General features: G+C 47.1%; 1 protein-coding gene across 2 annotated transcripts; it reads right to left on the reverse strand.

The window, feature by feature from the left end:
- Window positions 1-56: 56 nt before the first annotated feature.
- On the reverse strand, window positions 57-27707 carry ERCC3 (ERCC excision repair 3, TFIIH core complex helicase subunit). 2 transcript variants are annotated; one of them, XM_055122628.1, is made up of 15 exons: window positions 27605-27707; window positions 27104-27306; window positions 25805-26041; window positions 24164-24213; window positions 23455-23590; window positions 23089-23253; window positions 22406-22610; window positions 18317-18631; window positions 14502-14686; window positions 12637-12839; window positions 9983-10079; window positions 8938-9055; window positions 7531-7649; window positions 4503-4655; window positions 57-624 (listed from the first exon to the last, which is right to left on the reverse strand). In XM_055122628.1, the coding sequence occupies exons 1-15, from the start codon at window positions 27630-27632 to the stop codon at window positions 493-495; spliced, it is 2346 nt and encodes a 781-aa protein (XP_054978603.1). In that variant the 5' UTR covers window positions 27633-27707; the 3' UTR covers window positions 57-492. The 2 variants fall into 2 exon arrangements, with proteins under 2 accessions (XP_054978603.1, XP_004608184.1); XM_004608127.2 differs by having other exon boundaries at window positions 27101-27306.
- Window positions 27708-27815: the final 108 nt, after the last annotated feature.

The raw sequence follows: 27815 nt of genomic DNA on the forward strand, positions 1-27815 counted from the left end.
ACACACATGCCTGTGACAAGGCATAAGAACATGTAGAATGGTGGAGACTCATTAAATACTTTCATATTTGTTTATTCAGGTGAAGAGTGATAAATACATCTTAAATATTACAAAATTTAAAAAATTGAGTTACACCCCAGAAGGCCCAGGGGCCATATCGGTTGCCATGGTTTGAAGCTGGGCCAGCTGCACTCATTGTGTCTCTCTGGCCCCACATATTACAAATATCTGAAATGACACTCAACAAGTTTGAGAAGTGATCTGCAAAAGAAGCGAAAAACGAAACAAAAGCAGCCACCCCTCCACATTTAAAACACATAAAGACAAAAGTTCTTAATGTGCTTTCCTCAACCCAGAGTACAGATACTGAATCTAGACCAATTTGGCCAATGGTAGAGGAAAGAATGTGGGTAGACTGAGTACAGGTTGCAGAGAAAACCCTTTGCCAGCGGTGGCTCCAGTCCACAGCCTTCACTGGGGAGGCCCTGGGCATCACTTCCTGAAGCGCTTGAAAAGTGGGTGCACGTGCTTAGTAGAAGCTTTGTTCCGTGAGGCGTGGTACTCCATGTACACGGTGTCGTCAGCCCCTGACATGGAGCTCATTGTGCCAAAGCGCCGAGATACCTGCAGGAACCCAATCCAACGTTAGTCTCCAGGGGAAGGACATGCCTTGCATAATCATAATTAGCTCACAAAATGTGTCAATGTATTTTATTACAAGTAGCCATTTACTAACCAGTATGTCTCAGGCATTGTTCTGAGCAGTATATACAGGCACTGACTTTTCAAACACAGTCATAAACTATCATTCCTTTTTTTTTCTTTTTTGCAGGAGGTGTTTTCGGAGGAGGGGGAGGGGCTATCCCAACACTGAAGCCAGCTAGGCTATACACCCAGTGGCACTCAGGAGGTCATGTGAGGCTGGGGATCAAATGTGTATCTGAAAGGCCTGTGCTCCAGCCCTTTGGGAGATCTCCCTGGCTCCATAATCCCATCATACAGAAGCAGAAACTGAGACATGAGATGAAGGATCTTGTCCAAGACCACACAGCATTTAGAGAAGAATCCTGAGGCCAGGTGACCAGGCTTCAGACTCTTGTTCCTTTATCACGGTGCTTACACAACTGGTGCAGCCAGAAATCGTGTGTGGCACTAAGATCAAAAGAGCTGCCAGAGCACTGTTTACAATAGCCAGAATCTGGAAAAAACCCGAATGCCCCAGAACGGATGACTGGTTGAGGAAACTTTGGTACATCTATACAATGGAATACTATGCAGCTGTTAGAAAAAAGGAGGTCAAGAATTTTGTAGTCAAGTGGATGGGCATGAAAAGTTTCATGCTGAGTGAAATGAGTCAGAAAGAGAGAGACAGACATAGAAAGATTGCACTCATCTATGGTATATAGAATAACAGAGTGGGAGACTAACACCCAAGAACTGTAGAAATAAGTACCAGGAGGTTGACTCCATGGCTTCGAGGCTGGCCTCACGTTCCGGGGAAAGGTCAACTCAGAGAAGCGATCACCAACTACATTGTAGTCGAAGGCCATGTGGGGGAAGGGAGTTGCGGGCTGAATGAGGGCTAGAGACTGAGCACAGCGGCCACTCAACACCTTTATTGCAAACCACAACAGCTAATTAGAGAGAGAAAACAGAAGGGAATGCCTTGCCACAGTGGCAGGGTGGGGTGGGGGGGAGATGGGATTGGGGAGGGTGGGAGGGACACTGGGTTTACGGGTGGTGGAGAATGGGCACTGGTGAAGGGATGGGTTCCCAAACTTTGTATGAGGGAAGTATAAGCACAAAAGTGTATAAATCTGTAACTGTACCCTCACGGTGATTCTCTAATTAAAAATAAATAAATTAAAAAAAAAAAAAAAAAAAAAAGAGCTGCCAGAGGCGCCATCTTCTGTGACTCCAAACCCACAGGTATTTGGTTTTTACTTTTGGGGCTCCCAGGAACTCATGGGAAGGGGACATAACCGGCACGCCCTTGGCCCAGATAAATCCGGAGCCGCTGAGCGTGAATCGGACCCTCTGCGCCTAAAGACTTTAATTCCAGAGATGTAACACATTCGGGCATCCAGCGCAGCATCCGATAGCGATGCACTGGGACACCGAACTGGGCTACAACTCTGTGCTGCCGGGGGTGGATTTTTTTCCTCCCCACCCTGTCTTCCTACACAGAAAGCAGCGGTCTGGCGGCACCCACGTGGCAGGCGCCATCTTCTGTGACTCCAAACCCACAGGTATTCGGTTTTTACTTTTGGGGCTCCCAGGAACTCATGGGAAGGGGGCGTAACCGGCACGCCCTCGGCCCAGATAAATCCGGAGCCACTGAGCGCGAATCGGACCCTCTGCGCCTAAAGACTTTGAATTCAGAGACTTCTTACAGCAATGCACTGGGACTGTGAGCTGGACTATGTAATTTCTGGCAGAATTTTCCCTGGACTTTATACAGAAATCCAAAACCGCGCAGACGCGACTTAACATTTATAATTGTCAGCAATGTGAAACGGTTCCATTTGAACAGGTCTGACTTGGGGGGGAAACTCCAAATAATAACAGTAAGTTTTTGTTGAAATATTGAAGGTTTTTAATGTAGCAGCCACCTCTCTGGACTGTGAACTAAGCAAAAGCCCCACGCTGGCCGACGCGGCGTTGCGTACACCATACTATGAGGCGCAGGAAGGGGGATGAGGGGGAAAAAGGAAAAAAAAAAAAAGGAAAAGGAAAAAGGAAAAAAAAGAGAGAGAGAGAGAGAGAGAGAGAGAGAGAGAGAGTTATGTACTTGTAGCAGTGGGGCTACATATCTCTTCATTTCCGGCAATGAAAAACTAATTATCAAATGTAGTAGGTCTGTCTCTCTTGGTTGGAAACTCCAACAACTATAGTGAGTTTTGTGTTGAATTATGGAATGTAATCAAGGTAAAGAAAAAATGAAGTGAAATTCATTAGTTATACAGTAGGGGGTAGGGGGTGGGGGGTATACTGGGGTTTCTGGTGGTGGAATATGGGCACTGGTGAAGGGATGGGTGTTTGAATATTGTATAACTGACATATAAACCTGCGAACTTTGTAACTTTCCACATGGTGATTTAATAAAAAGTTAAAAAAAAAAAAAAAGAGCTGCCAGGATCACACATGGATTCGTATCACATGTGCCCGCAAGGCAGGCACTCAAGCCTCTGCACTAGTCCTCTGGACGCAGATACTATTTTCACAAAGGTACCTTGCCTCACCAACAATTTCTGAACCCAATTTTTAATAGATTTTCCAAAATCTCAGGAGAATGCATCACAGACCTTAAATCAAGTGTACAGCTAGTAAACCCTGGGCGTCAGTATTGAGTCTATCGCGCACTGGGCGACCTGAGCAAACACTGTGATCCTTCACCTCAATAAACTCATCTGTAAAATGGGAATGGCTAGATTTGCAACAACATATACAGAAATCACCCCCGTCCAGTGTAAGACCCCATGCTCGGCACTCCACCTATGTCAGGTCCTACGGAAGTATAAAAAAGGGAGTGAAGCAGGACCCCAGAAGCCTGGCCTGAAATGACACTACAAGGGGGACTGGTCAGACATGGCCCGAGATGCAGTCACAGGCAGGAAGGTTTCCAGTGATCAGCCCCCATTTGGGGGGGAGATCTGTGAGAGGAGGAACAGCGGCACCTCCCCCTAATGCTCTTTATTTCCTTTCCTGTTCTAGACACTACGTAGTTTTTGACTTTGGTACTTACTTTGCTTCAATGGAACTTGACTAAATTCTATTTCTCGCCTAGGAAGGACCTGGTACAACTGCCCATAACACTTCCATTAATTATATCCCATGTAATAATGCTCAGGAAGGACATAACAACCTGTTAGTTTTGAGCTGAACCCAGAAAAACGAAGTTCCTTGCTGTTCCCACATCCATGGGAAATATGTGGCTTACTCCCCATTGCCGGAACTGCTTCAGGGCCATACTTGAGGTATGTAGGACTGAACCTAGTTAATACCTCTAAATAAGCCTAAATTGAGAGGGTGGGTGGGAGCAGAAAACGACTTGTCTTACAGCCGCCCCAAGCAAGCTTCTAAATCAAATTCACCTGGTTATTCAAACTCCCACCTCTCAGGCTGCAGTGGCTTTTTCTTCCACCCTTCCTTGCCTTTCTGCATAAGGCCAGGGTCAGACTATTCTTGGGGAGCTCTCAGGCTGCAACCCAACACTAGCACACAGCAGGCATTCGGTAAACAGTTGCAAAGCCAAAAGTGGGCTATTTACAAATAACTTCAGTGTGTGAAGAAAACTTACAAGTATATTCAGAGCTGATCCTCATTCCCACTTCACAGGCTTCAGAAGAGGCCGAGGCCCTCGTGGTCCTGTCCACCCCACCGCCCTTCTCTAGCTTCCTGGGTTTCCCACACTGAAGGCGCAGAGGCACAGACACACAGACTCAGGGAACCGGGATACACCTGCTCTTCAGGACTGACACTGGAGCCTCACGCTCACTTACCTGGCCGGACCGAGAGCCAAATTCTCCCGCCACCACCTCTTCTTCAGCGTCCAGGTCTGTGGCAGCCAGGACTTTCTGAAGCAGCTGCTGCTGTTCTTCTTTTGTTGAAAATGCCAAGTGTTCTTCTTCCATGCCTGCGAGCTTCGTGATCACCTGCAAAGCCCACACTTTTTGGCTTCTCTAAGAATTCTAAGGCAAGAGATGTTGAGAAAAACCCAAAGAAATGTGCTCCCCACATAGAGCAGTTAAATGGTCACTATCAGAATGGTAATTTTGGTGACTAAAAACTTCCACTCTGGTAGTTTCTGTCATTTTGCACCAGGTAAAGAAAGGGACCAAAGGCCAAACAGCCTGCTGGCCTCCTAGGGAACCTTCAGTCCCAAGGGAGGCCACAGTTTCCAGTAGCAGCCCGGATGTACAGAATGGATTTGTAGGTTTTTAGAAGAGCAAGATAAAGTATAATGGAGATTTCACTTTATTTCATAATTCACAAAAAGGCACAGATCTCCATTGAAAGTCTGAGCTGATTATGTAAAGAAAATTTTCTTCCTTCAAGTCTCAAAATCTGTCTTAGAGGCAATTCCTAGCAGTATGGAGGCAGTTGAATATGCAGGTAGCCAGAGATCATAGTACAGCAGTGCCCAGCCTGGTCACCTTCTACAAGGCCTGGTCGTCTGAGGACTCTGACCATCCTTCAAGGGGGCAGCAGGAAAGACAGGAAGGCTAAGGCAGCTCCACCAACTAGACACGGACCCACGTAGGTGCTGCTGTGCAGAGCCTCCCTTTTGAAGGCCCCAAAGCACTTCATGATTCATTGCTTCTCTTATCCTTGTAACGCTTCCAAAACACAGAAGGTTGGACACAGAACTCAACACAGAGAGGGGGAGCGGTGGGAGGCCAGGACAGGATGACGGGACAAGAAGGGTCCCAGAGGAGTTTAAGGGCTAATCCTGGTTCTGTGATTGGCTGTGCTCCTCACAGTGCTCTGAGAACCTTGTAGTGCCCCAGTACTCTCTCCAGCCCTAGCACACACATTTTTTACAGACAGATAAAGAAGATCACAATGCAAATTCTTCAAAAAATCTGAACTTTGGGGCTGGAGAAATAGTCCAGCAGGTAGGGCGCTTGCCTTGCATGCAGTTGAACTGGGTTTGATCCCCAGCACCCACCCATATGGTCCCCGCCATCCCCCAGCCTGCCAGGAATTATCCCTGAGCACAGAGCCAGGAGTGACCACTAAGCACAGCCAAGTTTGGCCCAAAAGCAAAATCAAACAAGAAAAAATAGGTAAATAAGTGAATAAATAAATAGAAATCTGAGCCTAGCTTGAGACTCTGAGAAGTGTCACCATCTCTGGCTAAAGAGAAAAAGGTCAGGCAACCCAGCCTGGTAACAGCAAGGCTGGTAACAGGACTCTGTGTGTAATAAGATACCATCAAAAGGATGTGAAGATTCGAAACTACAGTCCTGCAAATCACGACTCAGGAGCCTCTCCTCCACTGTCCCAGTGCTGCTCTATGAGTCCCCCACTTCTGGCATGAGGTTCCCACAAAAAACCTTCGGGGACCAAATTCCAACACACACACACACAGGAAAGAGAGCAAATGCTCCAGACAATGGAAGTTAACACAAAGCTTTAAGAATTTCCCTGATAGAATGACTGCATTCCTTTGTGGTATATAAAATATATATATATATATACATATATATACATACATATATATATATATATATATATATATATATATATATATATATATATAGTGGAAGAATATCCATGGCCAGGGAAAACAGGGGCCAGGAGGACTGGTCAATAGTTGGAACTAAACACAATTGTGCATGGGGCTGAAGGTAGATAAGATAGAAAAGAAACCACTATGACAATACTAGCTGGGAATGGTAATGCTGGACAAGATTTGAGTGTTAAAAGTAGGTCAGGGATATTCTTGATAACCTTTCAGTATCAATATTGCAAACCACAGTGCCCAAAAGTAAATATTACACACACACACACACACACACACACACACACACACACACACACACACACACACACACACAGAGTGAGGGAGAAGGGGAGGGAGGGGGGAAGGGGAGAGGGAAAGGGAGGGGAAGAAGGAGAGGGAGGGGGAGGGGGCGGGGGAGAGGAGAAAAGTGCCAGCCATAGAGACAGGCAGGGGTGGGGGGTGGGAGTGATGGGAGGAAACCTGGGAACACTGGTAGTGGGAAATGTGCACTGGTGGAGGGATGGGTGTTGGAATACTGTATGACTGAATCCCAATCATGAATGGCTTTGTAATGGCCTATCCCACAGTGATTCAATAAAAAATTTAAAAACAAACAAACAAAAAGAATTTCCCTGAGTTATTCAAATATGTGACTTGTAGCACAAGGAGAGCTCTGACATATGTGAGGCCCACTGAGGTGCACCAGCTAAGGACAGATTCTCCTAATCCGGAGGCAGCACCCCTGAGAAAGCAAGCCCAGGGTACTCAGGCTAACACGGTGATGGTCACTGCTCCTTGGCATGCCAAGCCTGCTAGATTAGAACATTTCCCCACCAGCATCTGTTGCCATAAACTGTCAACAAGATGACCAGAGCAAGGGTCCAGAGAGCAGGGTGCTTGAATTGCACGCAGCGAACCTGGGTTCAATTCCTGGCCCCCCCTGTGGTCTTCCAAGCCCTGCCAGGAGTGATCCCTGAGCAGAGAGGCAAGAGTAGGCCTTGAGCACCACTGCCAGGTGTGGTTCAAAAACAAACAAACAAACAAACATGACTTGCCCTAAGGTTCCGTTCTTTGACCACCCACTGTGCAGACTTGGAACAGGAGGATCCTGCAAGATATCTCCCCCACAAATCCCCTATAGCCCACCACCCCCATGAAGAGACCTTGGGCACACTAATGTTCTGTGGCTGCCTAAGCTTTGTGCCACATGCCTGTTGTCAAGTGGCCCCAACTACTCTGAAAGGCCAGGTCACAACAGAAGCCTTGGTTCCACTGTAACCAGAGACCCAGGGGACACATACCTTAAAACTATAACCCTGGTCTACCAAGAACCTCTGCCGCTTGGTTGAGTATGCCATCTCCTGTGTATCCTGGGAAACCAGCGAGTAGAAGAAGGCATTGTACTCCTCTGCAACCATGCCTAGGGAAAGGGCAGGAGAAAGAACACCGGTGGTCAGAATGCAGGAATGAAGCTCAGAGTTCAAAAGCCAGCCACGCATTCGGGGAGTTCTGTACACAGGAGATCACCCAAGGCCTACAGGATAATTCATTTTCATTAACTTGGATTTCATCAAAATTAAAAACTGTGCTTAAAAGGGCATAACTAAAAGAGTGAATCAACAATCCACAGAACGGGAGAAACCATACAAAGTGTGTTTCTGATAAAGGATCTGTATCTAGATTATATAAAACAACTGTAACACCACCTCAAAAATGGAATCACAAATAACCCAATTATTAAAAGGGTGAAGAAGCTGAAACCAGACAGTTCTCTAAATTTAAAAGACATGAAAATAGCTAGGGAGGGCTGGAGTGATAGTGTAGCAGGTAGTGTTTGCCTTCCACACAGCAGACCCAGGTTCAATTCCTGGTATCCCATATGGTCTGCCAAGCACGGCCAAGAGTAATTCTTGAGTGCAGAGCCAGGAGTAACCCCTGGGCATCACCAGGTGTGATCCAAAAAGCAAAACAAACAAATGGCCAGGAGCAAACATTAAGAGCTCAACAGCATTATTCATCAGAGAAATGCAAATGAAAGCCATGATGAGACATCACCAGGCACCCAGGACAAGGATGGCTCAAAAAAAAAAAAAAAAAAAAAAAAGCAGATAATCCCAGTTGCTCCATCCTGTGATGGGGGCCCAGGTCCTTTCCCTGCAGCTGACAAGAACCCTTGCAGATCCTCCTTCACTGAGCTTTTGTGGGGCCTGTGCAATCCTTCACCCGGGGGCGGGCAGCCCCCCTCAGGCTCTGAGTGCGGGGTCCATCAGTCTCTCGTGCCCCTGGGGTGGTCCAAGGCACTCTTACCAGGCCTCCGACATTCCTGCACTGAGAGCCAGGGGAGCAGCGTCCATCGCGCACACTTCCAGTGCTAGGCCACCCCTCCCAGACCATGCCACTGAGCACCACACCCTGGCTCTCCCTCCTACCTACCACGACCAGGGGGTTACTCAGAGTAGCTCAGCTTTGAGGCTACCGTGTGAAATCCAGGCAGCTGCCCATGGATAACACCCAGACTCACCTTCCAGCCTGAGAAACAAGGGCCAGGAGGTCTGCTCCTAGCTCTGGGATCCGTTCCTCACAGTTGGCTTCCCCCAGGAGCACCTATCGCACTGCAGGGACCCAGGGGCAGCTCTGCCTTCCCTCTTCCTCTGCTGAGCTGTGTGCAAGGAGAGACCTCGGCAGCAGGGGAAGAGAATCGCCCTTACCTTTCTTGGCTCGGAGCACTCGCCCGAGCCTCTGGGCCTCCTGCCGCCGGGAACCACCATGAGATGAGATCTGAATAAGGACGTTTGCTTCTGGGAGGTCAAATGACGTATCACCCACCTACAGGAACAGCTAATGTGAGGAGGAGAGCTTCCATGCATGGGACACAAAGTGCAAAGACCAACTAGGCTCCAATGTATATAAACTGTAGGTTGATCTCAAAACATAATAATATTCTTCCCCAGTGGCCACGGGGCCCAGCCGCTCATGTGGGACATGTAACCCAGCAGGGGCCACTGCCTGTACTGGACTGGACTCAGGCAGGGAAACCACCCTCATCGTGGGGGTTCCAACCACTTAAGTCCCCAGCCACCAACATCAGAGACTGCAGCTTTCTGACACACCCCTGAACATTTCATAGGAAGCCTTCTTTTGGGTGCTGGATCTGCTCAAATCCCAAAGGTTACCAGGTAGCAGGCGAATGCCACCAGTGACCTTCAAAAGTCCCCAGACCGACAAAGAGTGCTTAGTCCAAGTGCTTATTTATTCCCACGGGAGTCATTCTGCTGACCTCACCGTAGGTCAGAGTACAACTGCCTCCCTTGCATATTAAAAATCACAGTAATAAATGAAAATTCCTGTACCCCAAAACGTGGAAAATGTGTGGGGGAGGGGGAACGTTAATTAAACAAAGAGAATAACTGACTAATTACTTTGGGTCTCGATCCACATCTGGCAGTGCTTGGGAATCACTCCCAGTGCTGGGAATGAAACTCAGGCTGCCTTTCTTCCCAGTCCCATCAGGTTAAAAGATTTTCTGGGGCTGGGATGATATTTATCTATGACACATGAACAAGTATTTTATCTATGACACATGAAACCCCACATCTGCTTCTCACACGCCAACCCAGCATTCCTATGCTGGGACAACGGGAATAAAAACTGACACCTGGGCTTCCTTCAACAAACACCAATTCACTGCCCAGACCGTCCAGGATCCTGCCACCCCAACATGAGCTTGGGGCCTCACCCACAGGTCACACAGACCTTGGATATGAAGATGGTGTTGATTTTGGGATTGTGCTTGAAATTCTGGAGAATATTCATCCTTTCTCCTTGGGATGTAGGGCCGTAGATATAGGGTCTGGGGAAGAAAGAAGCCGAGTTAGTCACACCACTGAACCACCCCTTCCTTATCCTGAAAGCACATCCGAGGGACAGAAGCTCCTACGAAGTTTCCTTCCCCTGGGGTGTCATCAGGTGAGAGTACCAAGAGAAGATCCAGAAACACGGGCGGCCACAGGCACTCCCCAACCTCTCCACCTGATCCTAGGTCCACCCTTCAGGCTCGGTTCAGGCCACCGTGCCCTTCAGGATCTTCCCTTCTTCACTCTGGTTTCGGAGTGTGCTTTTCCCTGCTTTTCTACTTCTAAGCTTAATATCCACAGAAGAAACCCCTGGATTCTATGAAGTCCATGAGAGTAGTAAAGAAAAGCACTGTAATTTGCAAGCAAGTAACTATTCTTAAAGATACCAGCATTCTCAGAGGAGACGAAAGAGAAAAGAGCCCCCTTCAGCCTTTTCCCCACTGACCTTTTACTATACGAAGTTCAAAATAAGTCTCCATAACTTCCAATCCCCCAACAAAGGGTTCAACATTTAGGTTACCCTCTCTCAGCAGTGCCCTCTCTTACAGAGGCGGGTTCCCAAAGGCGAGTACCAACAGTGGAGGCAACGACAAGAACAGCAAGGGCAGACCTCAGGCGTGGAGGGGCCCCGTCAAGCTCCACGCTGGGTACCCCGCTGAAAGCCCCGTTTCTACATCACTGTTCCTGACAAGCACAGAAGGTAAGACTCACGGCCCCGGCATGGACAGAAGAAACAGCCGGAGTGGCTGTTCCACCACCCAGGCCATGAGCTGTGCCAAGGCAGCGCACTGACGGCTAAAGAGCAGCTCTGCCAACGTTCCACACCACCCTGCCCAACTCCCCACGCCTGTGCTGCACAATGGGCTTAACCGTGTAGGTTGATGGCCGCTGGTCACCACCCATGAAGTGCCATACCTGAGTGTCCACTCCAGAGTAACAGACAAATCTTACTGTTTTCTGGTGCCCTGCTATGGAAACGCATTCCTCCTCCCTATTTCCCTCCCCACACCAGGTTTTTAGATATTTTCTTTCCTCCTCCTCCCTCATCAACAAAATTACTCACATGTGTTTCTGGTAGTTTCTCCCATAGAGGGAATGAGAAAGAAAGGTGACTTTCTTCACACAGAAAAACCTAACACTTGAACACCTATCAGATGGGCACAAGAATCCTTTGAGGAAGGTGTGGCATCTCCTTCTGACAGAAGAGCAAAAGATGCAGAGGGGCGGGTACCTTTCCACAGGTGACCCAGCTAAAAGGAGCTGGGACCCCCATCCCCTGTGTCTTCACTCCAAAGCCGATACTCTGTCTCTCACTCAAACGAGTAACACCAAGAGCCCTTCCTGCAAAGTATTTACTGACACCTCCTCCCTTTGTGATAAGGCTCAGAGACAACCTGCCAGCTGTGTGTCCCAAGCCATAGAACAGAGCAATGTCCTGGGCCCACATAATGACTATGACATAAGAAAACAAGACAGAAACAATTAACTGGATGTACAAAAAGAAAAAAGAGTAAGTAAAAGTAGACGCCATCATTCTAGCAGCCACGAGAGCACTACCCACGGAGTACTTCACTGTGCCAGCAATAACCTAGCCAGCAGGCAACAAGAGACGAGTCTCAGGTGCGCCAGTGCTTCAAATGTTGGTGTCAGGGAGGGTTCTCTATGGCAGGAAAATCTGATAGGATACTGGAAAGGAGTGGGGGGAGGGAGGGAGGGAAGAGAGACATGAAACGTAACAGGGTTGCCCCTGAACTCAAGCAGACAATCACGTGGTAGGGACAAAGCCACAAAGCCACCTCCCACCTCGCCCCCCAAAAGTAACAGCTTTATGGGGCTGGAGTGATAGCATAGCGGGTGGGGCGTTTGCCTTGCACGCGGCCGACCCGGGTTCAAATCCCAGCATCCCATATGGTCCCCTGAGCACCGCCAGGAGTAATTCCTAAGTGCAGAGCCAGGAGTAAGCCCTGTGCATCGCCAGGTGTGACCCAAAAACAAAAAAACAAAACAAAACAAAAGTAACAGCTTTAAAGAGAAGTGATCAACACCACGGAAGCAGCAAAACGGATGGATGCAGGCCTAGTTAGTGGGTCCCAGAGAATACAGCCAACTCCACAGTGCAGGAAGGTAACCGAGAGAAAAGAAGCCACTTTCCCAGAAGGGTTCGAGAACTAGTCCCAACTGCCTTGGAAGGTGCCGACAGGGCAGACAGAAGGACCGAACTGCTGTGAGGGGCAGTGTCAGACCCCCACTGCAGCAGCCTCTACACGCGCCTCCTCCCCCCATCTGGCAGGAAACTGGAGGCTGACTCGGAAAACTCAGGAAGGAGAGTCAGAAGAGAGCACCTCGGGAGAGCTTAGCGCAGAACTGAGGCTGAGGGATGAATGAAGGAAGCCCCTTCTGTATCCCTACCGTATGCAGGAGAACAAAAAGCTCCTTGCTGGGAAACTGTCCAACCCACACCTCTAGAGCCTAAAATCCCTGACCTTGAGCAACATGCCTGCTGCACTCTCGCACAGGGGAGATGTGCTGTCACTCCAACCCTTCAACACTTACTTATTCAGCTTAACGGCATATTCCTTCAGGGCGAAGACATTATCAGCAAAGACAATAATCTTGTCATTCCTCCTTTCATGAAACTTGATCAGAAACTCGCAAGCTCTGAATTTATTGGGGTTCATGGTGTACAGCAAGATTCGTTTCTTAGTTTTAATTGCCACATATTCCCGGTAAAACTCAGGAGACATCGGGCACCACACCTGAGATACAATAAAAATCAGGGGTCAGTGTGCAAGTTCAAAGACCACAATTGGAAACATTTATATATTTTTTTTTGGTGTGGAGGGATGGGCACACCTGACTGAGCTCAGGGCTTACTTCTGGCTCTGCACTCGGGGATCACTCCTGGAGAGCTGGGGGGCAGGGGGACAGACCATATGGGGTGCTGTAGATTGCCAGGTCAGCCGCATATAAGGCAAGCACACTCACCTGCTGTACTATAACACCAGCAACAACAAAACTGGAAACTTTTGAAGACCATTCCGTTAGTAACTGGATTATACGTTAATAAGTCAGATGTAAATTATGCTAATAAAACTAAAACTCAAGTTCATGAGCACACACACACATACACACACACACGACACTCTTTCTACCCTGGCTATGATCCACTAAAGTGAAGCTATTACACAACAGTCCTGCGGAAGCAAGACTGCTCTACCACCAGGAAACAGGTACAATAACTGTAGTAATACTGTCATCATGAGAAACAACCAAGGTTCAAATGTATGACACAAAAAATAAATTAATGGCTGCCTAGGGCTGGGCGGAGATGTAGAGATTCATTATAAATGTGCCTGGCAACTTTCTGGAGTGGTAAAATGTTCTAACACTGGGTTGTGGAGATACCTGCACAATTTTTTGTATTTATTAAAATCAGAATTTACTTACAATAGGTAAGGGTTACAGAACAGACAGAACATTAGCTATACTTAGCTAAAACCATTTTTTTTTTTGTTTTTGGATGGCAAGGAGGATTTGGATTTCTGGGCCACAGTAGGCAGTAGGGGGGTTGGGAACAGTCCTGTGAAGGTGCCAGAAAGAATGTTGTCCCTTCAGAGTGGGGCTACATATAAACATGTATTTTTACTGAAAAAAACAAAAAACAACAAAAAAAACACAACTCAGGGAGGGATCTGGGTGCACCAGCTGGTGCTGGAGCACTACTCCCAGTGCACTGCTCAGGGGTGGCTCCCCCAGGTCAGAGGACCTGGCGCCAGGACCTGAACCAAGGCCTCAGGCATCTGGCTTACCCACACTAGTCTTGTGACTTATCTCTGTGGCCGTGAACATAGATCTGTGCAGGTGTTGATTACAGAACAAAACTGGGAAGTACTAAAGCAACAGCACAGTGGGTAGGGCGTTTGCCTTGCACATGGCCAACCCGAGTTTCGATTCCTCTGTCCCTCTTGGAGAGCCTGGCAAGCTACCAAGAATATTCTGTCCACATGGCAAAGCCTGGCAAGCTACCCGTGGCGTATTCGATATGCCAAAAACAGTAACAAGTCTCACAATGGAGACATTACTGGTGCCCACTCAAGCAAATCCATGAACAACGGGAAGACAGTGCTACAGTGCTACGTTTTTGAAACACAACACTCAAAGCCACAAGAGCCCTCTGGGGGCATCAAAACCAACAGACTTTGTGCTGGGAAGGGCCTGGGGGTGCACGGGAATAAGCCGAGGTACTCGCTCCAGCAGGGAGAAGCAGCAGCCTGCCTGGGGGTGATGACCACTACTCACTGACCACCTCCCGGGGCAGCAGCTGTTGGCTCAGGTCCTGTGAGAGTGCCTGCCCTCCAGGCAGGAACCTGCCCCATTTTCCCTCAGCCCTCCCAAACTGTGTGGGGAGGGACAACTACCTCAGCACACTGGACCTTGGCGATGTAGCCATTGTTCTGCAGTTCCATCCAGTTGGCTTCATAGAGCTTGGGCCCGATCAGAAAATTTAAGTCGACAATTTTGTCATCTTCCCGAACAAGCGTGGCTGTCAAGCCCAGCTTGCAGTGGGCCTGCACGATGGTAAGCACTCGTCGGAACATCTTGGCTGTGGAAATAATTTGGCAGGTTCACACTTTTTAAAAAGTCCCACTACCACATACAGCCTTACAACTTAATACTGGCCTACAATACTACAAAGGCCTACAATACTACAATATGCCCGGTTATTGGGTGGCAGAAATCTGTTCTAGGCAAGGATGACTGGGCAAGAGCAACTAATCACTTTAGGCTTGTTCAAAAAGTACGGAGAGTAGAGAGTAGGAGGGCAAATGGATTTTAAAGAAGATTGGCAGCCTCGGCACTCTCTCTTCATCCCCCAGCATCTCCCAGTCAGCCACGGGAGAGCAATGACAGACAGCTGCACCCAGCTGTCCCTTCCCCCTTTTGACTAGTCCCATTCTCAACTAGCAACTTCCCTGCTCTTCCTTTCTCTCAAAGCTAACATTCTCTCTATGTAATCCAATTAAATGAGCACAAAAAGGATATGAGAGAAAATTAAAACATTTGAATGTTGATCTCACAACATAATTAAGGATAAGATTTCAGAAACAGACAGAATCTGAAGGAAGAGAAGCCGCACCATACTTGAGAACGTTGGACAGTGAAAATGCAAAGAGCTGGGGCGAGAGACAATAAATCAGGTAATGCTCTTGCCTTGCACTTGGCCAACCCGGGTTCAATCTCCAGCATCCTCCGAGCACCGCCAGAAGTAATTCCTTAGTGTAGAGCCACATGTAAGACCTGAGCACTGCTGTATGTGACCCAAAAACAAATACAGAAAGCTATCTAATCCCAACTCACTGTCGAATCTTTCTGGAGTTCCACAAACTGAAGCCTACCCTGGTATGAATGCACGCTTAGAAAACAAACAACTCTGAGCCTGCCTGACCTCTTGAGAGCATTCAAACAAGTCTTCCCTATAGCACCTGAGAGCTAATCAGTCTCTTGCCTCAACTCTATCGTGTCTGATAAATTTTTAATCTGGAACACATCTATGGAATCATCTAGATATGACATGAGTGTTTAACTTCCTCAAATCTCTCTGGTCCCTCCAATAAATCCCAGTTCAGTTCAGAGGGCCCATGACTCTGAAGAGGGGAGTCTGCTTCCTTTGTGACCTTCTCACAGGAATTACAGTACACACATGCTATGTGCCATCTGTGTCGTTAGACATTGTCATGGTTATCATCTTGTTTGCCAACTACAGCTTGATGCTTGTAAATCATAACACTTACCAAATAATGGAACTGGCACAATGTCTCACAGGCAGTCAGTACTTAATATACTTAAGTTCTGTAATGAGGTTTCTTTTGGGAGATTTGTAAAAGCACAAACAATTTTATCTTGAGATAAATCTAAAATATTACATTTAAATAATACATTTAAATAAGTAAACTATCTAATTCAACATGATTGAAAGATATTTTAAGTTTTTAACTCAAAAATCCCTTAGCATCAGTGGCTTCAATCTTGATCCACACAGAGAAAAACTTATCTAGCAATCCAAAGCAATAAAGAACTTATTTATATATGGCAAGCATATCCCTGTGCTGGCAGAGCCTGGCAAGCTACCTGTGGCGTATTTGCTATGCCAAAGACAGTAACAAGTTTCACAATGGAGACATTACTGGTGCTGCTCAAGCAAATCCATGAGCAACAGGATGACACTGATACAGTGTTGCCCCTATGCAGTATACCTCTAGAACCTCTTTTTAATTATTTATTTATTTATTTATTTTGCTTTTTGGGTCACACCCGACGATGCACAGGGGTTATTCCTGGCTCTGCACTCAGGAATTACCCCTGGCAGTGCTCAGGGGACCATATGGGATGCTGGGAATCGAACCCGGGTCAGCCTCGTGCAAGGCAAATGCCCTACCCACTGTGCTATCACTCCAGCCCCCCTCTAGAACCTCTTAAGCAGTAATAAATCCCAAGCATGCCTGCCACCTTCCAGAATCTCAGACCCAGAATTCAAGAGGTAATCAAGATACACTAAAATATACTGGGACAGAAAGCCTAAAGCATTTCCAAGCTCCGAGTATAGCCTCTAACTAAACCATTGCAAAGCAACTCTAGTAATTTGTAGAAAATGATTCTTTTGTCAACTTCCAATCCACTCAGAGCCAATACCTACTCTCCTTCCCCACACCCCATCTTCCAAGTTTAGTTTTTACTATTTCAAGCCTCTTGTTGGGATTCTGCAAACTAACCCATGTCACTGCTTCCACCCCTGCTTCCTTCAGTATATTCTCGGCATAAGAGTCAGGGTAATATTTTTATAGTGTAAGTTGAACATGTCCTCCTCTACTTAAATCCCTCATGTAATTTCTCAGTGTACAAGTCAGAGCGTGCTTACTGTGGCCTGCAGGGTCCTACACGGTCCTACACGGTCCGGCCCAGCACTTTCCCCTCCCTGTCCCCTGACCTCGGCAATCAATGCTCTGCTCTAGATGCTTTCTGCCTCAACACTGAGGCATTGTTCCTCCTACTTGACTGGTAGTGAACATCTATAGGAATCTTTAAACAGTGGCTCTTCTTACACAGGAGAAAGTCAGAGGCAAACACCATTTGGGCACTTTGAAAACTATTTAAAAAAGCCTGCCTCAGATTTTATTTCATTCACTGTTCTTGATAATCAATACTTCTTATAAGTTCCCTCAGGAAAGGTTTGCCTGGAATACAATTTGGCACTAAGAGGAGCACAACCTCAATTCAACAGGGGTGAACCATTATGCAAAGAAGTCAGCTATAAGAAAATATGTATGATTCTGTTAATAAGATTTCCAGAAAAGACAAGTCCATGGAGACAGAAAACAATCCAGGGCTTGCTGGAGGCTAGACCTGAAAATACTGACTATGAATGGGTATGATGACGTTTTAAAATCAGATTGCGGTAATAGTTCTACAACTCCATGAATTTACTAACATTCCTGAATTGTGTACTTAAAATTATATAAATCATGTTAATATAACTTTCAAAAACTGTTTGCCTGCACTATTTGGAGAAGCAGAGTTTCTATTATAAGAATTTGAGGCCTTCTCACGTTCCGGGGAAAGGTCAACTCAGAGAAGCGATCACCAACTACATTGCAGTCGAAGGCCATGTGGGGGAAGGGAGTTGCGGGCTGAATGAGGGCTAGAGACTGAGCACAGCGGCCACTCAACACCTTTGTTGCAAACCACAACAGCTAATTAGAGAGAGAAAGCAGAAGGGAATGCCTTGCCACAGTGGCAGGGTGGGGTGGGGGGGAGATGGGATTGGGGAGGGTGGGAGGGACACTGGGTTTACGGGTGGTGGAGAATGGGCACTGGTGAAGGGATGGGTTCCCAAACTTTGTATGAGGGAAGTGTGAGCACAGAAGTGTATAAATCTGTAACTGTACCCTCACGGTGATTCTCTAATTAAAAATAAATAAATAAAAAAAAAAAAAGAATTTGAGGCCTTTTCATAAGGCCACTGAAAACTAGGAGATGCAACAATAAGAAAGATGGAGGAAGAACACATTTCATGAACATGTACTCTGGGCCATGCTTCGGGACACCCGCCACCAGTGCACCACCCAGCCAGTCCTCCTAGCAAGGTGGGTATGCTCCACAGCAGTCTCCCTCAGTCAACCACAGGCAGTGAATTTCGCCTCTAGCGAACAGGCAGTTCGGCTCTCCATCTGCTTACCTGGGATGGTGTGGACCTCGTCTAGGATCATGAGGCCCCACTCCTGAGTTTTGAGCCACTCCATGACTCGCTCGGCCTCCCAGGACCGTTTGGTGGTGTGGCCCAGCATGGAATAGGTGCTAATGGCGATGGAGCAGCCAATGGGCTTGTCCTTGGCATCGGAGGTGAAGCGGCAGATTTGGCTGTCGTCAATGGTGGACCACATTTTAAACTGGGCTTTCCACTGCTCCACGGACACTGCTGAGTTGCCCAGCACCAGACAGCGTTTTCTGACAGTGCACGCAGCCGTCACGCCGACCAGGGACTTCCCAGCACCTATGAGGAAGCAAAGCACAATTCTCCTCCAGGCCAGGCTGCAATGAAGGACTCAGAATGACACAGACTATTTGTAAAAATTCTCCTAGCTGAAGCTCCGAGGCATTTATTGCTCTGAGAACTTCTGTATAGAAGAGGAACCAGACACACTTCAAATTTCAGTGTGAGTAAAAGAGTCTCCGGGTCTTTCTATAGCACTTTGTAAGAGTCTTGTTTAAATGATAAAATTGCAGAAACACAAAATCAAATTTAAAAAACAACCCTACTGTCATTTATGTTTGTGTGTTTTGTTTTGTTTTGTGGCCACACATGCAATGCTCCAGGGTTACTGCCCTAGCTCTACACTCAAGAATTATTCATGACTGGGACTGGAGCGGTAGCACAGCGGGTAGGGCGTTTGCCTTGCATGTGGCCGATCCGGGTTCAATTCCCAGCATCCCATATGGTCCCCTGAGCACCGCCAGGTTTAATTCTTGAGTGCAGAGCCAGGAGTAAGCTCTGTGCATCACCAGGTGTGACCCCCCAAAAAAAAAAAAATTATTCGTGACTGTGCTCAGGGGAACCACGTGTGATGCCAGGGATCAAACCCAGGTCAGCTGCATACAAGGCAAGAGCTACCAACTGCTATCTCTCCAGTCCTTTATTTCTTTTCGATGTGGTTCTTTTTTGTTTTGGTTTCTGACTCCACTTGGTACTGACGGAACCATGCGTGGTACCAGGATTCAAACCTGGTCAGCCCCATGCAAAGCCTAGTGCCTTATCTATGTATTATCTCTACAGTAGCTACAGTAGCCATTTGGAATAAGGGAAAACTAAAACTTTAGTTTGTCCAAGGCCAAGGGCAGAAAGTGTTACTGGGGAGTAAGGATGCTTAAAACAGAGACTGCATAAAGGACTCAGTACATGATAATTAATTACTATTATTTTAAAAATTTTATTCCTAACAATTTATATGGTTTTTTCCATATAACTTGAATACTTGCTATCAATAATTTACTATTATTATTATTCTAAAACTAGGCTGATAAATAGCATGAGAAATGAAAGTAAACAACTGGAACTATATTACAGTATATTTTCTTAAGCACGGCAAAAAAAAAAAAGGAAAAAGAAAAAGAGAACTACTTGAATACAGAAGATATCTGCACACTATATGCCTGATAAAAAAATGTCAGAGTATTTTTATATCCAATGTATATATCAAAAAATGCCTGGAGGAAAACACCACACACACACACACTGAAAAACTGGGCATTCTTCAAACAGCACTGTAGCACTGTCGTCCTGTTGTTCATCGATATGCTCAAGTGGGCACCAGTAATGTCTCCATTGTGAGACTTGTTGTTACTGTTTTTGGCATATCGAATGCACCACAGGTCGCTTGCCAGGCTCTGCCGTGCAGGCGAGATACTCTCGGTAGCTTGCCAGGCTCTCCAAGAGGGATGGAGGAATCAAACCTGGGTCGGCCGCGTGCAAGGCAGATGCCCTACCCGCTGTGCTATCGCTCCAGCCCCTTCAAACAGGCACCCCTAAATATAGATGACTAAAAGACATATTAAAAACCTTCATTATCAGTGATTTCTAAGGAAATGTAATAAAATGAGATACGTCATGCCTCTGACAAAGACTTATGTCAAAGGCAACAGTAAGAAGTATTAGGAGGAAAAAGAACTCTCCTGACTGCTGTTGGAATATAAAACCATGCAACCATTTTGGAAAATTCTATGAACTTTGCTCAAGAAGTCAAAGATGGGGCTATCACATGATCCAGGAAGCTTACTTTCGGCTATCTATCCAACGAATATGAAAATTTTAGGATAAAAAAGATATACTCACTCTCAATGGTTACACTCCCAATTATTTACAATAATGCTAAATATAGAAGTATCCAAAGTTCTTCCATACTTAGCTATAGGTAACTGGATAAAGATGTATACCTTTATATAGCAGAGACTGGAGTGACAGTATAACAGATAAGGAGTTTGCCTTGTACGAGGGTCAGCCTCGGTATCCCATATGGTCCCCTGTGTACCATCAGGAATAATTCCTGAGTGCAGAGGCAGGAGAAACTCCTGAACATTGCTGGATTGCTTGGCGTGATCAAAAAAGTTTAAGAAAAGAAATGAAAAAAACTTTGCCTTTGCAGCAAAACAGAAAAAGCATAAGAAAAAGAAATACATAAAGCAAAACAGGTTGAAAGGAAAGACTAGTATTGAGTGACTTCACCAATGTTTGCAACATAAGAACATAAAACTGATTAATACAAAATGCAATTAAAAGACCAGTGGACAGTGATTAAATAATGAGAGTTACACCTGAGAAGACAGTGGTGTAATAGAGATACTTTGAGAAAAGGGTTTAAAAAAGTTGAAAGGCATACAAAAATACAGTGGGTAGGACACTTGCCTTGAATGCAGCTTGTCATGGGTTCCATCCCCAGCACCCCATATGGTCCCCCAAGCCCACCAAAAGTGTTCTCTGAGCAGAGTTACGAATAAGCCCTAAGCTCCACTGGGAGTAGCCCCAAAACAAAATAAAAGCTGGGGCTCAACAGACTTAGTGCAAGCATAACACTGCATGCAGAAGGCTTGAGTGTAATCCCCAGCATTAAAGAGTCCCCCAAGTAATCCAAAACACAAACAGAGGTTTTACCCTCTACTTCACTAATGTACCAAGAGTATCACATCATATTTCATGGGGTTAAGGTAGAAGGCAATCAATCTCGATCCAAAATTAAATAAATATTAACACACAAGAACACACAAGGCTCAACACGTAACAACATGTTAGTAATCTTATACAAGGCTTAATGGCTCTAAGGAAGATACAATGATCTTCACACATTTTCCTCTAAGGAAACTTTTTTTGGATCATTTTTAATTCATTATTCATAACAAGCCATACAAAATATTTAGGACCTGCTTTGGGGGCAGGCTTGGGTGGTGGTGGGGAGAGGTTATGGTGGTGGGATTGGTGTTGGAATATTGAATGTAATAAATTATTGTGAGCAACTTTAAAAAGATAAAATTAAAGAAAAAATTAAGGATAAAATTAAAGAAAAAAAAGAACTCGGGAGGCTGGAGCAATAGCACAGCGGGTAGGGCGTTTGCCTTGCACGCAGCCGACCCGGGTTCTATTCCCAGCATCCCATATGGTCCCCTGAGCACCGCCAGGAGTAATTCCTGAGTGCATGAGCCAGGAATAACCCCTGTGCATTGCCGGGTATGACCCCCGAAAAAAAAGCAAAAAAAAAAAAAAAAAAGAACTCAGGCAAGGACTGACATAGAATAAACACTAAGGAGGAGGCAACAACTGCCCTTTCTTGAATGTGGACACTGTAATACACCATCTAAGGAACAATAAAGTTTCTATGCTCTGAAACTTCCAAATGTACCCAGCTCACACAAGACTGAGTACAAAGAATGAGAAAACAAACCTGGAATGTGAAGCATCCTCCCTCACATCACCACCTAACCCCTCATCCTGTACTAGTTTTCTTCACTGTCCGAGATATCATTGAGTGAGTCATTTTGTTCACCACCTATCTTTACCCCTCCAAGACGGGTCCCACGAGGACAGGAGTGTTACTCTGTTCACCATTATATAGCCAGGAGCCCTGCATACACAGCAAGCACTTGGCGAGTTCTGAATCCGGACTCATCTGGCCCACACTGTCCTCTGGCAAGACGTGAGTTGGAGAAATGCGCAAAGGGTGAGCAAGAAGTTGGCAGATTCAGACAAAGAACTAGGCTGTCATATTTTGGGGTTGCTTACCACAAGGAAGAACAATGACTCCAGACCGTGCACGTCCATTCCCAAACATCTTCCGCAAACTCTTCTCCTGATAAGGTCTAAGGACAGCTGTGGGTTTCAGATCAATGTTGATGTCAGGGTTAACAGAATCATTCCGGAAGTCATACTCTGCCAACAGAGGGTACTCCAGGTGGATGCAACGTTTCTGGAGTTCCTCAATCATTTCCTGGGGAGTGAGCATGAAGGGTCCATAATCTTGTTAACTCCAAACCGTGCTTTGAGAAACAGCACATATTCCGAGAGACCTGACAGTCAAAAAAGTAGTTTATCTAGACCTTTGCAATTTCAGATCTTATATGGTAGCTACTAGTTTAAAGCACAGAAAAGCAACTCAGACTAAGAACACAGACAAAATTAAATCCAAACTGGTCATCAAAAAGGCTCCTTAGATATCCGTCCTTATATCCTTCCAGTGATTGGGAAGGTAACAGGTGTTACCTTCTGAGTAACAGGACATTCAGATAACCCCTTTAGGATGAATGATGCTCTGGCTCCCAGATACCAAAAAAAAGCAAGCAATTCAGGATTCCTACCTCTCAGACTAGAGATCACTGATGCAGGGCTACACCACTCTCCATCACCAGAAGGAAAAGTCAAAGGAACTCCTCAGAGAAGGAAGCAGGAGGGGGCATATTAAAACTAACCTGCTTGACCTCAAAAGATACTGTCTGTGTCTCTTCTTCTTCTTCCTCATCTTTGTCCATTTGCTCATAAAAGTCAAACAGGTCTGTGGGGATCTCAGATTTTCCTTGTGGATCTGTCACCTGAGAAGTGGAGGGCCCACTGCTGCCTTCCGCAGTCTTAGCGATCTGTTGAAGAAAGGCAGGATCTGGATTTGTCCAACACTCAACCCCAGTATCAAGCAAGTGTCAAAGTCACCAGGAGAATTTAAGAGTCCTAAGAAACCTGCAGGGCCCATAAGGTACAAGTGCTGGGTGACAAGCACCAAGAGTTGAAACCCGAATGCCCACCCCCACCCCCACCCAAAAGGGACCCAGGAGCCCACATACAGCTGATTTGCTTGTGAAAGTCTCTGTGATAAGCTCGGTAGCCTCCCCTTCGGCATTCCTTAGGCGACATTCTCGAATCACTGGATCCTGGAGAAGATGCTGGATGACATCGGGGTGGGAGCTCTCAACGAAGTACCTGTGAGAGGAGGGAGGAGGTGTGCACTGATCTGCACACTGTTTTCAGTAAGTTCCACTGCTTATTCAATTAGGTAGTCTTGAAATACTGCCCCCTGTCCTCTCTCCATTTTTTCTGGGGGGCGGGCATGGGGAAAGTAGTGCTTAGGAGCTACACCTGGCTTGGTGCTCAGGGACAATACAGTGCTAGGGATAACCAGGGCCACACAAATGCAGGACAAGTATTCTGTCACTAAGCCACACCTGCAACTCTTCTCTCCACATTTTCACTCTCCCAACAACCCTTCGCCAAATTTTGAGTTTTAAGGTATTAGATATTTATGACATAATACAAGAGGGCTGGGTACCACAATGAAATTAAATAAGCAAGAATCTAAGCCTGAGCCCGCTGCTAAGGAAGGGCATAGTGACCAATGAGAAAAGCTTCCGTGTTAGCCCCGTCATTTCACTTCTCCCCTGACTTATTTGGGGACACTGACTGCAGTGTAGCAGAGCAAAGTTCCTAAATATGAGCTGCGAGCCAACTAGCGTGCAGAGGGTGAAAGCACTTGGGATGACCGTGAGAGTCCCTTACCTGTTGTGCTTCAGGACCAGCTTGACCTTTCCGTAGCTGACAGTACACAGCTGCAGGGGTGGTAACAAACAAGCCAAGTTAGCAGCATGCAGCTCACGCAGAACATGTTCACAACTGAGCACATCTTACCCAACAAGAGGAGAGTCCCATTTTTAACTTAGGAAAATGCAGTGTGTAATCCCAATTGCAGGGGGTAGGGGGTAGGGGGCGGGAGGTGGAGGGTGTCGAGGAGTGTGTGCAATCTAAATTGAGCTTTTTCTAATAGCTTCTATTTTTTTAGATCAAAACCTTCTTCTTGCTTGGCTAATTCTGATGTCCACCACTTATTTTTCAAAAGCTACTTTTCATTTTCTATTTTCCCTCTCCCTTTCTTTCACATTCCCCACAGGCCTCATCCTAACCCAGTTAGTAGGACTATAGCTACTAGCACAAAGTTGGCAAACCGTCATGCGCTTAGAAACTGCTGAATAAATTCCTAAGCTTCCTGGGCCCCTCACCAATGCCCTTCCTCCCCTAACTGGAATGTAAGCTTCTGAATGGTGGAGAACAGAGTTTAGATTTTGTATGGGTCCCCAAGAATCTTCAGGATGGAAGGCAGCATGCTGTACAGTGGTCATGAAAATTCCCACCCAGCTCTGCAGCAGCCGCCTGCCTTCGCTACCATTCTGGCCCTGCTCCTGCACTGGGTAACACCGAATCCCTGCAGGATGCTCCCAGCTAAGACTGACCCCAGCCAAAGGTAGAGGCCTTTCTCCCCTGGGTCACCTCTCGGGGCTCCTGACAACTTCTCAGAAATTGAATTCATCGCTGTCCCGCATGCCTGTGTCCTTCACTACAACTTGGGGATCAGAATCCAGCTGCCCATCTCTTCTAAATGATATTCACTTATCTCACGACAAACCAACTGCTCTTCACATGGAACCTAAACCATTTCAAAATGTGAAGTTTTTTTTTTATTTTCCCTAACGGAAATTCCTGACCATTGGGCTCAGTTTCGCAGTCTTGGATGGAGTATTAGCCTGCTAACTCTGCCAATAAAAAAGCATCAAAAAATGGGGACTTAACAACAGAGAGTTGTTTCCAGAAGCCCATGACGAAGACGCCAGTCAGTTCAGATTTCCATGAAGATTCTCGTTCTGGCTGGCCGAGGGCTGCCTTTACACACGTGCTCACACGACCTCTTCCACATGCACAGGTAAAGAGTGTGCAAGAGCTTCTGGTGGCTCCCCCCGTAAGGACACCAACCCCTACGCCATAACCTTAACTGCCTAGTTACTTTCTTATGCGAAATACAATCACATCACAGGTGAGGGCTTCAACATACTGTGGAGAATAGAATTCAGTCTATAGTACCAGTCCCTCGGGCCTGCATTCCCTAATAATCCTAGTCAGAATGAGCCTGTTTCCCCCTAACACGTGAGCACTCACTAGTTCACAAGCAGCTCAAGGGAAACGTGGCATCAGAAAGAAACACAAGGTTGGGTTCCAAGGAGCAGTGGCTGGGGTATTCTTTGCCCCACACTAGATCTAAGTGTGCATTTTCAATGACTGCCACAAGTTAACAATGTTGTGGCTCCTGTCCCCTTTATCACTACCTTAACACGAGGCAAATGTTAAGGTCTGGCCTGAGTTCTCGCTCACCTTAATGAACTGCATAATTCCATCAGGGACGCCTGTCTTGCTGAGCTTCCTGAGGTACTCAGTGATGTCACTGGTCTGCAGCCCCACACTGACCGCTGCGTACAGGGAGTAGGCAGTTAGTTTGTACTCGTGCACGTGGGTTGGCCGGCACACCGGCTCAGCAATAGCCACCAGGAAGTCTTGAGCATATTTGTAAACTGGAGAGAAGGCTTCTAAGAAGATGTGGCCATCGGGAGCCTGCGAAACACCAAACAGAGCCCTCAGATTAGGGAATGAATGAGTTGCAGAAACAGACTGTTTCCCATATCCTTAACCAAAAAAAAGACTGGTGCCAGAGAGACAGAATGGGAAGGAAGGCATTTGCCCTACACGTTTCAGACCCCAATTCGAATCTCAACAGCACCCCCATCCCCGACCCAACCTGGACATCACCATCATATCGGGGTATCGTCTCCTCAGCACCACCAAGGGGTCACTCCTGAGCACAGAGCCAAGATGGCCCCAAAACAGAAAAAACTGAAGCAATAGTTCAGCAAGTAAGGCATTTGACTTGCATGTGGCCTACCTGCGTTCTATCCCCATATGGCCCCCCAAGTTCACCAGGAGTGACCCCTGAACACGGAGCCAGAAGTAAGCTCTGAGCACCACCAGGTATGCCCCCTCCCACTCCCACTTGAAAAAAAACCCAAAAACAGGAAAAAAGAAAAAAGAGGCTGCCCTAAAAAAAGGAATTTGGTAAGTGCTCCATCAGCTTTCTAGGGGACCTGCTACTTTCATCAGACACGAGGGTAAAGAGAAAAGAGCATTTCCAAAGGAAGTAGCTGCGCCCCAGTAACTAAAAAGTAAGTAGTGGGCCTTCTAGTCTATCCCTTTAGTAACAGTTGGAACTTTTACTCAGAGCTCAAAAGAAGGCAGAGCCTTTGTGAATTCAAACTGGGCAAAAAGTATATGCTTAGCAAACATATACTTCCACTAACTTTTTGGATGGGGAATTAAGCTGTCACATAATGACATTTATCCGGGAGAGAAAAGCAGCAGGGAGTCGCTGGTAGAATTTGGGGGACGGGGGCTTTAGTATGAGTAAAAGGAGCGCAAGAGACAAAGAAAACCCAGCCGGCTTGGAACACTTGTGGGAATGCTGCTCATTGCCGGGTCGGGCTGTTGGGATGGTGTGGCTGGAAGCTCTGTCCCGGCGGCTCTGCAGGGCAGCTCCCCCCCTCCACCCGACCCCTCGCCCACACTTCTATTTTGGCCTCACAGCCCCCTGGGCCCTGCCTCTAAGAAGGGTGCTATTACCACCCAGAGGGGCCTGGAGGTGTGGTCGTCCTTGATCGGCATCTGCAGCCTGTAGTCCTTGGCTCCATACTCATCCACCTTGGTGCCGGACTCATCCACCTGCTTCCCGGCCGCAGAAGGCACCGCCTCCTGAGGCTCGTTGCCAGGGAGGTCGTCCTCATCTTCCTCTTCATCCTCATACTGCCGCTTCTTGGACTTCTTTTTATCTGCAGATTGGACAATAAGATCTGAGCCCACCAGCGGCCTGGAGCACGGGGGGTGGGGTGGGCTGGGGCCACCCAAAGACTCTACTTAGTGGGCTCCGGCTCTAGCTCCCCGGCGTCCTCTCCCGCAAGCGCTTTCCACCGGGCCCAGCTTGCAGGGCCGCGTGGGGGTCTCGGGTCGCCCCCCACCCCATAGCCCTGCGGACTGTGGGAACCCCAGGGAGCCAGGAGCAGCCGCTGCGATACAAGTCGCCTGGCTCGGCGGGTGTGGGCAGGCTCGAGCGCACCCGCAGCGTCTCACCACGGTCGGCCCGGTCTTTCCTGCCCATAGCAGCTACGGCCACTCGCACCGCCCCGCCGCGGCTCCCACGCCCCCACTCCGCGACCGCGCCGAAGAACTTCCGGTTCGCACCGGAACTACAACCCTGCGGAAGGCGGTGCTTCCGGCCCTGTCGCTGGGTGGGCGGAGCGAGCGGCCCGCGGGAGTTGCCAGGTGGATGATGATGCTCTGT

Source organism: Sorex araneus, chromosome X (assembly GCF_027595985.1).
Source record: "Sorex araneus isolate mSorAra2 chromosome X, mSorAra2.pri, whole genome shotgun sequence".
Classification (NCBI taxonomy): Eukaryota; Metazoa; Chordata; class Mammalia; order Eulipotyphla; family Soricidae; genus Sorex; species Sorex araneus.